The 14,804-nt window shown below is 39.6% G+C and overlaps 2 protein-coding genes across 2 annotated transcripts; both read right to left on the bottom strand.

Annotated features, from left to right (window-relative positions):
* Positions 1 to 193: 193 nt before the first annotated feature.
* On the bottom strand, positions 194 to 7,455 carry dtwd2 (DTW domain containing 2). Its single transcript, XM_042509409.1, has 6 exons — positions 6,838 to 7,455; positions 6,514 to 6,604; positions 5,456 to 5,550; positions 5,151 to 5,349; positions 2,990 to 3,118; positions 194 to 930 (listed from the first exon to the last, which is right to left on the bottom strand). The coding sequence occupies exons 1-6, from the start codon at positions 6,999 to 7,001 to the stop codon at positions 751 to 753; spliced, it is 858 nt and encodes a 285-aa protein (XP_042365343.1). The 5' UTR covers positions 7,002 to 7,455; the 3' UTR covers positions 194 to 750.
* A 2,675-nt stretch (positions 7,456 to 10,130) lies between these two features.
* Positions 10,131 to 14,543, bottom strand: si:ch1073-398f15.1 (cardiomyopathy-associated protein 5). Its single transcript, XM_042509796.1, has 2 exons — positions 14,239 to 14,543; positions 10,131 to 12,945 (listed from the first exon to the last, which is right to left on the bottom strand). The coding sequence occupies exons 1-2, from the start codon at positions 14,361 to 14,363 to the stop codon at positions 10,740 to 10,742; spliced, it is 2,331 nt and encodes a 776-aa protein (XP_042365730.1). The 5' UTR covers positions 14,364 to 14,543; the 3' UTR covers positions 10,131 to 10,739.
* Positions 14,544 to 14,804: the final 261 nt, after the last annotated feature.

Here is a 14,804-nt window from a genome sequence, read left to right as displayed (position 1 = left end):
ATTCTTACTATAGACCTAAAATAAGATTAGAAAATAAGAGTGATTATTCATGAATATTATTATTGTAATTTTACTGTTGCAATACTGAGGAAGTCAGATTACTTTAATTTCTTCTCTGTATAATAGAAATTGCGTAGGCCTGAATCTGCAATTCCTGCAATTAATAAGTACTTGAAAAGAATTGCAGCTAAATTGTACCATACTGCATATTTGTGCATATGTCGGGCTCATATCATCAACAATGCTGACTTCACACACCGAACAATACAGTTCTCAACTAGTCCCTTTTTCCTGCTGTATTGTGTGTTCATCTGGTAGTTAATGAAATATCACATTTGAGAGGTTATTTTAATTTGTAACATATCTGAATGCAAATTTTGCTAAAAAAACATCAGCTCCTTCACCAGCCCTTGGATGTGTAAAGTCAATCACAACAGCACCACCACAGTGTTTATAGAACTCATGGAAGAAAAAATGTCTTTTTTTTTTTTCCAAAAACAATGAAACCTGATTTATTGTCACACCAGGACATTTAAACTACAACTTCAATTTGTCTTTTTTTTAAATTAGTGACAAATACATAAATAATATTTACCCGCAATTATCTGAAAAACAAACTCCCAAAAAGTCCAGTGGTTTGCGTGTGTACCCTGATGCTGCCACATGCTGCCCTGATGATACAGTCCTGTGCAGCGTAAAGGACAGCAGTGTAAACAGAGACGAGTCGAGCTTCTCTGCTCAGTCACGCCCTCATCTCGGGCAGATGTTGTGGTCAGTGACAAGCTTCTCCATCCTCTTTATCTTGCGTTTGTTCTTGGGCATGGGTTTGTCGTACATGCCGTTCTTCAGTAGGTGCTCCTTGCTGTGGTGAATCTGAGCGCCGTGCTGCAGCTGGAAGGAGCAAAGGGCCTTCAGGGGCCTCAGCAGAACCTGGACACACAGACGAAAAAGGGACGAGTGGTGAAAAACACATGAGATCTTTGTATTTATATTGCAATCTCTGTTTAATCAGCGAACATCTACAGTATGTACTGTGTGTATTTTGGTAGTGGTGAAAGAAGTATTCGGGTCTTTTATTTTGATAAAAATAGTAACACCACAAGGTAGAAATACACAGCAAAAGTCCTGCTTTCAAAATTAAGTACTCATTATGCAAAATGGCCCATTTCAGAATAACATATATTATATTTTTGAATTATAATTACTGATGCATTTATGTGTTCACCACTTTAATGTTACAGCTGGTTAAGAAGTGGCATATATATATATATATAGTGAACCCTCGCTATAGACTCCTGCACAGCCTGCAGTTGAAACAGACGCTACAGCGCAGCGGAGTGAGGACGGAGAGGCACAGCTGGAGGGACTGTGAAATACGCGTGAGTGATAATGTTTCCAACCTTGTATTCATTACTATACTGTACTGTATTCAAATTATTGTTTTACAATACCGTTCTTTAAACTATCATAGTTATTTGTAAGAAAACGTTAATATTTTAATTTCTTAAACAAATTTTGGGCCTGAAAACAGGTTTTGATTTTTGGTTTCATTCTACAGTACAGTATTGCATTGTAAAATAATAGTAAAAAATAAAGCTGACTACTTCACGGATTTCACCTATCGCGGGTTATTTTGGAACGCAACTCCCGCGATAAACGAGGGTTCCCTGTATATATTTATATTTATATTTATATTTATATTTATATTTATATTTATCTATTTATAATGCCTGGGGGTAGCTTGTAAATTTCACAAACGAATCAATAAAGTCTTATCTTAATCCATGACAATACATACAAATTTATTAAGAATATTTGTATTATTAATCTAGTAAGTAGTGACTAAGGAATAAAAGGAATGTAGTGAAGTAAAAAGTACAATATTTCCCTCTGAAATGTAGAGAGGAACAAGTATTAAGATTAAGTAGTAGAAACTGTGCCCCAAAATTGTACCTCAGGAAAAGCTCTTGGTTACTTTCCACCACTGTATTATGGTAATATTAGTGACCAAAATTATTTACTAATAGTAATGAACCTACAGAGGTGTACTGCAGTTCCTCTCAGCTCTACTGAGCATTTTAATGTCTTTCAGCTCATAGTTTTGTTTTTGCAGCCTGCGACTTTCCTGTTTTGTTTCAGTCTTACTCAGGGGTGTCAAACATACGGCCCAGGGCACAGAAGTGACCCACTGGATGACTTTGCACACCTAATATTGATTCACTTGAGAAGGCAAAGAGCTGCTCTCCTTACCCATCCAGACACAGGTCACAGGCCAACGTACAACACCCATTTAGCACCGCAGACACACATAGTTAGAGACTAGCTGATGAATATATTGAAGCATTTAGCAGCTAGTCAAATATTTTTCTCAAGATTTTTTAGGGACCAAAAATAGAGCTGAAATGAGGGTGAATATTGGAGTTATATTAGATCAGGTGGAAACAACTAACCATCAAATGAAAAATAGGGATGCACAATATTGGATTTTCTGGCGATATCTGATATGCTGATATGTAACAAGTCTCATTTGGCCGTTACTGATATCAATATATCCACTTTTAGGCCGACCTAATTTTAGAGATCATCAAGTCTCCTCTGTAGTGGAACTGACATCATATTTTGCATCCTGTTACTGTAATAGAGACATGATATACAATGCTTCTAAGTGTATGTAAAATTAATTCATTGTGCAAAATAAGAAACTACTTTGATGTTTTGTGCATGTTCACTTCGTCGATGGTTTGTGACATCAGCAGAAAACAGCGCATTGGCCAATTCTGATATTTCATTTTAAAGCCAACACCCGCAGATACTGATGACATGTCGATATTATCTTACATCCCTATTAAAAAGGTCATAATACCATAACCCTCCAAGCCCCCAAGTGGGCAAAAAAATCAGTTAATGCAAGTTAATGTTCATTTTTGTGGAACAAAAGCACAGAACAGACACAAATCATGAAATAATAGTAACTATGTCATTACGTCACCTCTTGAATGTCGTCGTTGTGCTCCAGAATAGACAGGGCGACGGCAGCACACTCCAGCGTGGACAGACAGATGTTGGAGGGTTGTGTCCGGATCACATACTGACTGGACAGGGTCCTGTTGAGCTGCACCTGAAGAACCAAAGCGCAGGTGATCAGCAGTGCAAATCTGGTATCCTCTCTCTGCTGACATATGAAACTGACATTAGGATTTTATGAAATAAAAGGAATAATTGTTACAATTTCCATCGAATTAAAACCCGTTTTTGATCCAATTTTGGGTCAGCATTTCCCGTCTTTACAGTAGTTTTCAATGTTAGTGGCTATTATTGTGCTGGATACAAATCCTCATCACATACAAATTTATCCAGCTTAACTGTTTTTTCATTTGATCTAACTGACATCAGCCAAACTGTTCAACCGAATCAGAGCCATAATAAATTACTGCTAATGCAAACTAAACATGTCTTACTGCTGCTTCACACTGAAAGCCTTAAAGCGGCGAAACACAGGACGGCTGTGAAATATTAAATATTGCAAAGAGTGACGGAAAAAGAGGCAGCTACGGTTTGAGTAAGAGCTGCAGGCTAAACACTGCACACCTCCGACGTCTCAGATTGGTTACCAACTTCTGTGACTGTGCCCTGCGGAAAACTACCAACTAGGGCTGGGCAAAATATCGATATTATATCGATATCGTGTTGTGAGACGAGATAAGATTATGAAGGACTTGGACATCAAAGGGTTTTTGGATATGTGAAAATATCGCTGCACCGACCTCTTTTAAAGAAGGTGGCTGAAGGAATGAAAGAGAAAGGCTGAGCTCGCATGATCCGACAAGTCCAGTAGGAAACTTTTTCATCATTTTTTGTATGTTTTTATGTTGCATTTTATTGCTGTTTGTCTTTATGCTCATTTGTGCAAAGTAAAATCCCACTGGAAATAAAAGCTTTTTAATTCATATTTATTTTTCATTAGCCAGGTAAGTAGCTTGGTAGGAATATAGTCTTTTTCGGAACAGCAGCAGAAAACGGATTATTTTGTGCATGTAAACGTACTCAGTGTAAAACCACCCAGTTGGTTTTTGACTGCATTTGGCCAGAACACAAAACAGCAGTGAGAAAACAAGGGGAAAGAGAAGAAATGCTGAGAAAGTTCACAGTGTTCACTTGCCTACATTTAAAATAGTTTGTTTTTTTTAACTTTGAGTTCAAATTAGTCATTTCATGTGGGTGCAGCAGCTCTCCCATCAGTGGGTGTAATGGGAGAATTTATACCGTCTCAGGTGGACAGGGCACTTGTCTCTATTTCTCCAAGATTCTGTGACTAAAGCTGATAAACAAAGATCATTTTAACATATAAATCTTAGACAGTAAAGCTGTAATCGGCCTGAAGCCGGGTATACACTGTGCCATTTTGGGCTGTCTCAGACAAAAGACGACGATCGTGAAAGAAAACATGTCGATATCTTTCGTCATGGCTCTAAAACGGTGGTCCTACGTGGCAGTGAGAGAGGTTCAAGGATGGCTGCTGTCACGGTTGTCAAAGACAGTCTGGGATAAAATTCTGACACTGTCAGAAATTTGGGATGAGCATCTCACTGTGTGACTGCTGTTACGACCTACTTCTATTAACAACCAACAGAAACGCAGCATGAAATTACTCACTGATCAGCGTGACACTGCTAAATGCCAATAGATGCTAATACTTTGAGCTCTTGATGGAAAATTGGCGTGCCAAGTCAGCCTCTTTTCCCCAGTCATGACCGCGTCCACATTCTCTTCTTCCTCAGACTTTTTTTGACACACATAAATGCTGCTACAGGGAGGACTCAAGGGCTCTCTCTCACCACTACAGCGGCATAGATGGATGACGCACACTGATGACTTTTTGTTCTTGCGTATTGACGTCGATGGACATAAGTCGTAGCCTGTGATTCAGTAGGTGAATCCCACAGTCTGCATACATCAAACTTGCTGTTGTACCCAAGATCCATGTCGCACAGCGTAGCCCGCACTAAACTTATAAGACTGCAAATATCTCACAGTCTGCAGGAGCCTTTAGAGACACACTGGAAGGTTTGTAAACTGTGAAAAAAATCAACTTCCATCTCTCTCTAAATGTAACCTCCACCTCTGTAATGTGACAGCACGATTAAACAAACCTGTTTAGGCAGGTGGAACAGGCTGTTTTTGAGGAACATGTTTTTCGCCTGGCTCCAGGTGCCGTCTATGATGATCACGTTATGTTTGACGGTGCCGACCTCCTGGTACTGCACCAGCTCCTCCAGGTTCTGGGATTTGGGACCTGGGTAGAGGATCAGCGTCCTGCTGTCTCGACACACCGCAGCCAGCTCCGGGTGCCTGAGGGGACAGAAGATGGGAGACAAAGGCCACATATATATGAGAATGCGGTTCAGTTGGTGTCGCACTGTTGTAAATCAGAGTGTTAATATTTAATACTGCTTACTTTTCCTCATTGAATCTTCTTCCGACTATGACGTTGCATTTTCCTTGTGGCAAACAAGCAGCAAGTAGAGGTACTGTGCGAAGTACTCTGCTCTCCTTAAAACACACCACAGGTCAGAATAATTGACCATCACCATAAGCCAAATCATTTTCATTAGCTGGCATCAGAATCATTAATACTTTATCGATCCCCGGGGGGAAATTACGGTTCATTATAGTTGCTCTGGTGCCAGCACAGAGAATCATTGCAAGTGGAAATAAGTACTGGCACAGGTATATAAAAATATATAAATACAAAAATAGAAATACATTAATAGTTAACAATTAGCACTAGTATGTAAATATTTAAATTTTAAAAAATAAATTATGTATGATATGTTGAGTGTGCAAGTGAGTGAAAATATAAATGTAAAGAAACACAGCAATAGATGATTAGCACTGATAAGGGAATGTTTAAATTATAGTATGGATAATGTGCTGCTGAGTGTGTAAAATATAAAACGGTGCCTTATGCTACAATGCAATGTATAAAACTAGTATGTCAGTTCATATATAAAAATATACATTTATGTGCATATTGTAAAATGAGCACCAAAAGAAGAAATGACCAAAAAATTAGAAAGAAAATAGTAAACTGTTCTAGAAAGTTGATATAAATAACTTAATAAATTATAAATTATGATTTAAAAAGGGGGGGGGGGCACTTAAGAGGGCTTAAGAAATTACAATAATTCTCTAACCCAAACTGAAATATGTAATCAGAAAAAAATAACCTTGCTTTTTTCTTTTCACCTTCAACATTGTACCTGAACTTTTTAAAAATCATTTTCTAAATCTACATATTTCTTGCAGTTTGTGTAACATTTCTTACCGAGTCGCTCATTGCCTCTTACCCCATGTTTCTAAAATAAATGGCACCTTTGAAAGCACGTTAAAATATTTGTTAAAGGCGTCTGAGAGCTGCACACTGACAGTGATGTCGCTCCGGGCTTCAAAGAGTTAAAGGCAGGCTGACAGCCTGATATGTTGTTGTCTAGTGTTGAACATGTCATGTCTCACCTCTGCAGGATGCTGCACTACGTAGAGACACGTGGACACCTCCAGGGGTTGTGGTGGAAGAAAAGGACACAGACACACCTTCTGAGGACGACTACATGGGAGAAAGTTGAAGACTGTGATTGCCTTGTTGTTACCTTCAAACCCCCAAAGAAACCATCTGTCTGTTTCAGCTGTTTCTTTAAAGACATGAATCTGTCCCCTCATTACAACATGCCAGATACTTGAGAAGAAGTAGGACAGGAAGAGAAGGATATCTTCTCTGTCTGGTCCTACAAGTCTAACTTGTTAGCTATCTAGCTTTAGCTTCACTTTAATTCAGCTCACCGGCACCGTAAACACGTCGGTCTTCTCTCGCCAACCTCGACCGGAAGAGCAGCCAAGTCTCCAAAACCGTCGATTAATCCTTCTTCCGTCGACGAGATGTCGCCGGTTTCTGGTCCGTTTCCTTCAGAAGAGACTGATGAACAAACGCTGGGGACATTGTCCATTGCGTTAGCAAAAGGCTAACTTATCCCATGTAATCAAACACAGCGCCGAGGAGGGACTTCCAGCATAGAAACACACCGACTAGAAAAACTGAGAACTGGTCTACTCATCTATTTTTTTGGATAAAAAGTTATTAATCACTCGAGGCTTGACTGAGTTATTTTGGCAGGCTCTTTATGTCATATGACATTAGCTTTAATGATACCCAGCTGAATATTGTTTGCTAAGCTAAAGTAGCAGCTAACGAGACCCTCACAGCTACAAGATGTTATAGCAATGCTAACTGGCTTTAGCTTTATAATCAGGCACATTTATAAAAAACAAAGAAAATCTGGAGTAACCTAGTTTCCCAAGTTCAGCACATTTTGTTGGCATTCTAATTCGTGTAATTGCTGGCTTCATTTAGTGGGAGAAATCAGACAAAAAGTAATGTTTATGAGCAACGTGAATTACATACCTACTCTATCTACTTTGCTTCTGTGGCCTTAATGGCAAGCTGCTGACTCACAGCTGCCCCCTGTCGACGTGGAGGGAAAAGCGAGACTGAAAATGGTAGAAAATATGAAAATGCTCATTTTTAACGCTGGATGTCGCCATTTAAACTGAAAAAAATACAAGGTCAAGAAAAAAAACCTTAAAATCAACCATATGATATTAACACAAATCATATATTTCACCTTTCAATTGTTTTTTAAAAGTAATTATTTTTTGGTTTAAAAACACTTGAGACATTATAACCAACCTAAAAATAGTCAAATTATCTCAATATACACAGCCACAAAGGTCAAACAAAAAAAGGGAAAAGTGGAGGATACAAAAAACTAAAAAGGTGCAGGAGGGTGGTAATGACTGATATAGCAGGGCTGAACCTTCTCAATTATGTTTTTTCTCTGGAACCTCAAGTTATTATGTGTTACATTTAATGTAGTGCTCTAAGCATGGCTGAAATGTTGGTACAGTGGGTTTTACCCAGTTCACAGTGATTTTTTTAATGGCTGCCACTGGTAGAATCCAAGGAGTGAGATCCAGTATCACGTCAGTTTGTTACATGACCAGAAAGTATGGAGAAAATTAGAATCTGTTTCCCTGCAATTTCTCCAGCATTTGCCGAAAGATGATGACACACTCTTCCTTGTTATGTGGAGTGTCTCAAATTATTTCACTGTAATCTTCCATTTAAATTCTCTCCTGCCATTAGAGCAAATTAAGGACTGTAGTATATTTATCTGAGTAGAGGGGTGGCTGTGGTGTGCCTTTGTTTTTGTTTGTTTGTTTATATAATGACCCTCCCTAGAGCTACAAATATTTTTCTTAAGCCTCCCTGAGTAACGTGCAAAATGCATGACCCTTTCCACACCATGATTAAACTTATTGCACAGTTTATGGCTAGGACAATAGTGTGATTTTGCATATTCTTAAAGAAAACATGCCTTTCTGACCCACCTGCAGCTTTTGGGGGTCTGCGAGTAGTTAAGATATATACAAAATATGACCATTTAAAATTCAGCGTCCCTCCTCTAAGACAAATAAAAAAAAAAAGATCAGTATCAAAAACTTCCTCCATAGTACTTAAAAAACTATTTGAATTCCCTTCCCCCATTTTGCATCACCCCTTCCCCTCTCATACCATTTTTTACCTGTTACACATTTGTTTGTGCATTTGTATATCTGGGAGTTTCCTCTTCAAGGTCAGCAGACACAACAGGGATCACTGCTGAGCTGCAGATGGAATTCATTGGATTCAGGCCTAGAGGCAACACTATCTGGTAAATACTGCTCCGTCCTGTCCAAAAACAGCTCATTTTGACTGACTAAAAAGCATCCATGCACTGTCAAAAACTAGCACTTTGCATGATATTTGGTTTAGATAATGTAGAAGCACATACACACAGAGTGTTTTAATTTTGCATAAATTCTCAGTTTTGGAAAACACAGCTAAACAAAGAACATGCATGTTTGCACATATTGCATGACTGTTTACAAGAGGGCACATGGACTCCCAGCCAAGACGAGGTGTCAGCTAACAGCCAGAGAGGCTTATTTATAGCTGAACATTCATACTAACGTCACACCAACACCGACACATGCACTCTCACCCTGCTTTATTCACACTCGTGACCCAAACCTCGCTCTTTCAAACACACTGTGATTCATGCACTACTGCCACTCGTCCACACTGCAGAGACTGGGTTACTGCTGGGAAAGACAGCAAAATATCCTCCTCTGGATATTTCATCAATGTGAGACTGTTTAAGGAAAGATTTTAGACTTCATATGAGAGGACAGCCAGATACAATTGGACACAAATTCTAAAAACTATTACTGAACTAAACTTTATACACAACACCTTTTGCTCTTATTTTTCACAGGTTTAAGTTAAAGATCTAATGCTTTTTTATGCACACAATATATTTTTTTTTTTTTCTTAAATTTTGGTTGCAACTTTGTTAAAATCTGTGTTGGTGGGTACTTCTCCTTTTCCAACATAATCCATCCACGCATAAAATATGCTGATTACATACCATCATTACTACAGAGATCAGCTTTGTGGTGGTCACAATAAAAGGACACTCTAAAATATGCAGTTTGAACACATGATCAATGCCATAGATGGTGCAAGTTTTGAGGGCGCGTGCTATTGGCATGCTGACTGCAGAAATGTCCACCAGAGATGTTGCCCATGAACTTCACCCTTTGAAACACAGACATCAGTCTTCTTGTGCTGGATTAAAATACCCTTATAAGTAATTCAAATTTTTGAAACCAGAGCAAAGTGGTTTGATTTATATCAAAACCCTGGATGAAACAAAAGGATAAAAAAAATACCATAAGATGACAAGATAAGGAGCTTTAAAAAGACAGAAAGAGAATAATAAAAAAAACAAAGGAAATATCCAGAAAACTATATTCAGAATTGTACAACTATAAATACTATATTATGTTTCAGGGGGAATATACATATTATTTTATTATACTATTTATCTGGTTCAAATTTTAAGCAATTTTCCCCCAGCCCATTTCTTTGTTTGTTATAACACTTTTTCTTTTTCTTTTTTGTGTGTACTAATTTTCAGGGAATTTTTCTTGTAATTTTTTTTTTTTTTTTTTGTATTTCTTGCTATTTTTGGGGCATTTCTTGTTAAGTTGCTAATAGCCTTATTTCCATATTTTGGAAGAAATAAACCAGTTTGCTCAGGTTTCAAAGAACATATATTAACTTCACAACGTCTCCAATGTTGCTTTCCTGAATTTGGCATTACAGCCAAATGGCCTAACATCCACACAACTTGGTTATGATGACAAACTTCTGTCAGCTCAAGACCATGGTGAGAATGCTGAGATGGTTTCTGACAGTTTGTGCAGAAATTCTTTGGTTGTGCAAACCATTTGTTGTGTCAGCCGTTCAGGTGGTGATCTTGCATTGGTCTGCTGTTGTGAGGCCGGTTGGATGTAATGCCAGATTCATGGAATTTGAGACAGCTCCTGGTTGCGAAATGAATATTCCCTTTGAGAGAAATATGTCTAGTAAGGACTTTAAAAAGTCATGGATCCTGTGAAAAATGGAGCAAATAAAAGTGTTGCATTTTTTGGTTTGGTATATTTAGCTTTTTTTATGTACAATGTTTTACGAGTTTACCTCAGTTGATTTTTGGCTATTTCTACTGTTATTTTAAGACCTTGAACAAGGACACATCAGCAAGCCACTTGGCAATAAACTTGTTGAAAACACAGCAGCTCAGTTAAAGTATTACACACTGTCTGAGTTTAGATGGTTCGGTGGAACTATCAACTTGTTTCTCTGGATGAACCTCTGTTTCAGCCAGTTCTGACGACTTAATGTCTACTTCTTCTGACTCAGTTTGTTTTGTAGCTGCTTCAGTCTCACTTGTTTCTTCTTCTGTTTTAAAGTCTTTCGCTTCAGCTGGTGTTGTGTTTCCAACAGCTATTGCATCTTCTACACTTTCAGTTTGTGGGTACTCAACCGCAGCCAAGGCATTTTCCAATAAAGCGACATTGGAGAGTTGCATCATTTCCTCTCCATCTCCCTCATCGGCAGTCTCTGCGGGTGATGCCGTCTCTTTCTCCTCCTCCCTCTGCTCCTTTCCACCAGCTTCTTCTTTTTCCTCCACAATAACTTCAACTGGAGTCAGAGGTGTTAGTTCCAGACATGTTTTAGGAGCGGTTGCCTTTCTCCTTGGAGGTACAACTGGTTTTTCCATTTCCAAATCTTTTCTTAACAATTCCTGATCTCCACTGACATCTTTATCGTCCAGAGCTGCAGGATAATCATCTGTACCTCCCCAATCTGGTTCCTCTGAGAGAGTCTCAAAGCTTAAGACGCTCAGAGGATCTGCTGGGATTTTAGCCACTTTTTCTACCTTAATCTTGACGCTTTTGTCTGCCTTTGCGCTCCTCTTTGTACTTGATTGGGTTTCATCTTCTTCCAATGATTTGGGAAACGGCTCTACATCACACGGAGAAGAATTTGCACTGGACCTGAAGAAGTCCGTGATTTCTTCTTCTGAATTCGGCATCTCACCTTTCTCATTGCTGGACAGCATATCACCCAGTTCGAACAAGTCCTGGGTCAATACCCGAGGGCCTTCCTCTGGGCATTTCCCTTTATCAGATGGCTCCCCTTCCAGTGCAGGAGTCTCGTCTATGAGGACATACTTCTCTAAATATCCCCTGGCCTCCCGGTCTGAATGCCTGCTGTGGAAGGACTTCTCAGACGTCAGACTTTCTGTGTCCTCTTCTTTTTTCCGACTTCCGAGTGCTTCCTCGTAAAGGTCTGTGTAAAGGAATGCCATGGCTTTTGGCTCCTCCAGCAAAATTTGGTCGATAATTTTGGGAGGTCCTGCAGGTAGAAAGATTGGAGTCAGGATGTCCTCTTGGCTTCCAAACAAAGTTGAACCACTCTGTTTTGAAGGTAGCCTCAAGGGTGCACCACGTCCAGCCTCTTTGTCTCGACTTTCCATGGCGTAGTTGTCTGTTCCGCCATAGAAGACCTCGTCTAGAAGCTCACTGGTCATTTCTGCAAGGCTGATTGTGTCTGACTTGTCAGTTGTTGTGGGGATGTCTTTAGACTGCACAAATTTCTCGGTGCCCTGGATCTCCGGCACAACCTGGTCTTGCTCCACCTGTCCTTGTGCAACCACAGCAGGACTTCCTGGAGCTTGGGCATCAATCAAGTTGAATGCCTCAAAGTAGTCTACATTGCCAGCGGGTCCTCGGACTGGAGGTCTGGCCACTGGAGCCCCTGGCGGATCCATTACATGTATAGCTACGGAAGGTGAGGGCTGAATCTGATCACCACTTGCTGCATCTGATCCTGCGATCTCCAGCTCGATGTCATGAGTGTCTCCACTGGCTTTAGGAACAAGGCTCTCCTCCAAATAAGAAAGGTTGTCCACCATCTCTTTGCTCTCCTCCTCATCCACAGTTGCCAGCTCTGGAGGAACAACAATGTTAAGGATTTCAGAGCCTTCAGACACTAAGCGGAACAGCTTTTTATCCACCAGAGGATTATTCGCTTCTTCTTCGTCTCCTTCTTCGGGTTTCACGTTTGGTTGTGAAACTTCTACCAGCTCCGGCCTTCCTGAGACATTCTCAGAACTTTCAGAGAGGACTTCTGGTTGTCTGCTCTTCTGAGTTAACCTCTCTTTAGTTTTCTTCCGTCTCGACATCAGCTCTTCATCCATGACAAAGATAATCTTTCCCGCTGGAACAGACCCAGGTGTGGCGGGTCGCGTTGCAACTGGAGAGCCGAGATCCACAGCTGCGTTTCCAGCCTCAGATGCCCACGGTGTGGCGCAGCGACTGGGGGTCGTCTCCCATGCAATCCCGCTGTCTTCGCCTTGCATAGTTACCATGGAAAAGGAGGAGTCCATCATCAGGCACTGCATCTTAGGCCGGATGTTGTCATCATGGACGGCCTCACGTAAACTGAAGGCAGAAAAACAACACAGCAGTGAAATAAATAAAGAAAGTCTATGCTGCTGTTTTTCCCGTTCTCAACCCAGTAGCACAGAAAATCGATACAGTCGGCACAGTTTCAAAATTAGTGTCACCAATTCACCTTCTGATCAAATGTCTCACCTTCTGTTCCTAAATTATGACATTGAATAATGTTCAGAAAATAGTTTTTGGAAATATATACAACATAATCACATCACACCACGTTTTTTCCTATTAAACGTGTGTCAAATTTTGTCATAATTAGCATATGAAATCTTGAGTTATGGCCAAAAATTTGTTTTGCGAGGTCAAGATGACCTTTGACTTCCAAAATCTAATCAGTTTATTGTTAAGTCCAAACAGATGTTGTGGCCAAAGTTAAAGAAATTCCCTCTAAGCGTTCCAGAGATATCATATTCATGAGAAATGGACAGACATGAGGTCAACTTGAGCTCAACCTTTGACAAGCAAAATCTAATCAGTTCATCCTTGAGTTCAAGAAGACGTTTGTGCCAAATTTGAGGAAATCCCATAAAGTTGTTCCTGAGGTATCATCTTTATGAGAGTGAGACGGAGGTAATTCGGTCACAGCTGTTGTTTTATATAATATTTTACAACGGCTTAGAACTTGGCTTAGCAAATCATAACCAAGACCTGAAACACAAAAGGTAACTGACCCTTTGTGGCACAATAGGAGGGTTAAGCCATTTTTTTTTCATTTGACTTCATGCAAGAATATTTTATTTTTGCACTCTTACTTCCACGACACCCTGGACGCAACCTGTATAACTTTTTTTTTGCCATCCTTAGCCAATTTTGTTAATGCTGTTAATATGTTTTTCAGGTAAAGTGGATACTTGTGTAACACATTCTTTGGCATTATAGCCAGTCAAATCTTATGGTAGAGTAACATTGAATAAACGCTTGTAATAGCACTTAAATTAAATGGATTGGAAAATACTAGAATAGGCTATATTCGAAACTCTTTATTATTATTATTTACTATGTTACAACTTTTGTATAATTATGTTTGTTTTCTGTACAAAATAAAACCTATATGTAAAAATTCACCTCTGATTTGAATGAGTTACACTAACTGAGTTATTGTTGTATAAAAGTGCATTTGTCATAACAAGGTGTACCTAATAAACTGGCAACTGAGTGTATGTAAATGTACTCAAACTCGAAGCCAAACACGCAGTTAGTGGAACTAATAGAAAACTTTGAGCTACAACAGTAGGCTATAATCAGAACACAATATTAGGAATAACTGATTTCTACCTGTTTCTAAGGTCCTCCACCTCATCGCTGACCACTGGGTTTTGTCCGGTGACATCTTCAGATGTCAGTGCCGTCATCTCGGCATCCACATCCGGCCGCAACACATCTTCTGTCAAAGCATCCATTGTTGTAATATCCTGATGACTTTGCTTTCGCCTCTCGCCACAACTCAGCACTGCTCTGTTTATCACTCTTTAAGCCAGGCGTCCTCTGCTCGAGTCTTCATGCTCAGCAGTAATCTTGAAATAGAAAACGGGTCTTCCAGTGTTTCATCTGAAGTATTTGCAACACGCAGGGAGGTTAATCTGTCATCTGTTCACACCGGCTGAACCTTTGCATTTGGCATATACAACAAAAAGGACCATCTGGGTTAATTTGTTGCAGCCTGTGACCAATTTGAACTGTAAAAAAAAGGAAATGCCCTTGTTTTATGTTCTTGCCAGGCTCTTAACATATGTATTTTTAGACAATATCGAATGTCATGAGTCTGTCTGCACGTCTGTCAAGCGTGTCTTAAGCGTTCAGTTTGGTTTTTAGTTGTGCATAACCAATACGGGATCGAACAA

Source organism: Plectropomus leopardus, chromosome 20 (assembly GCF_008729295.1).
Source record: "Plectropomus leopardus isolate mb chromosome 20, YSFRI_Pleo_2.0, whole genome shotgun sequence".
NCBI lineage: Eukaryota > Metazoa > Chordata > Actinopteri > Perciformes > Serranidae > Plectropomus > Plectropomus leopardus.
This window is presented reverse-complemented; position numbering and strand designations above follow the sequence as displayed.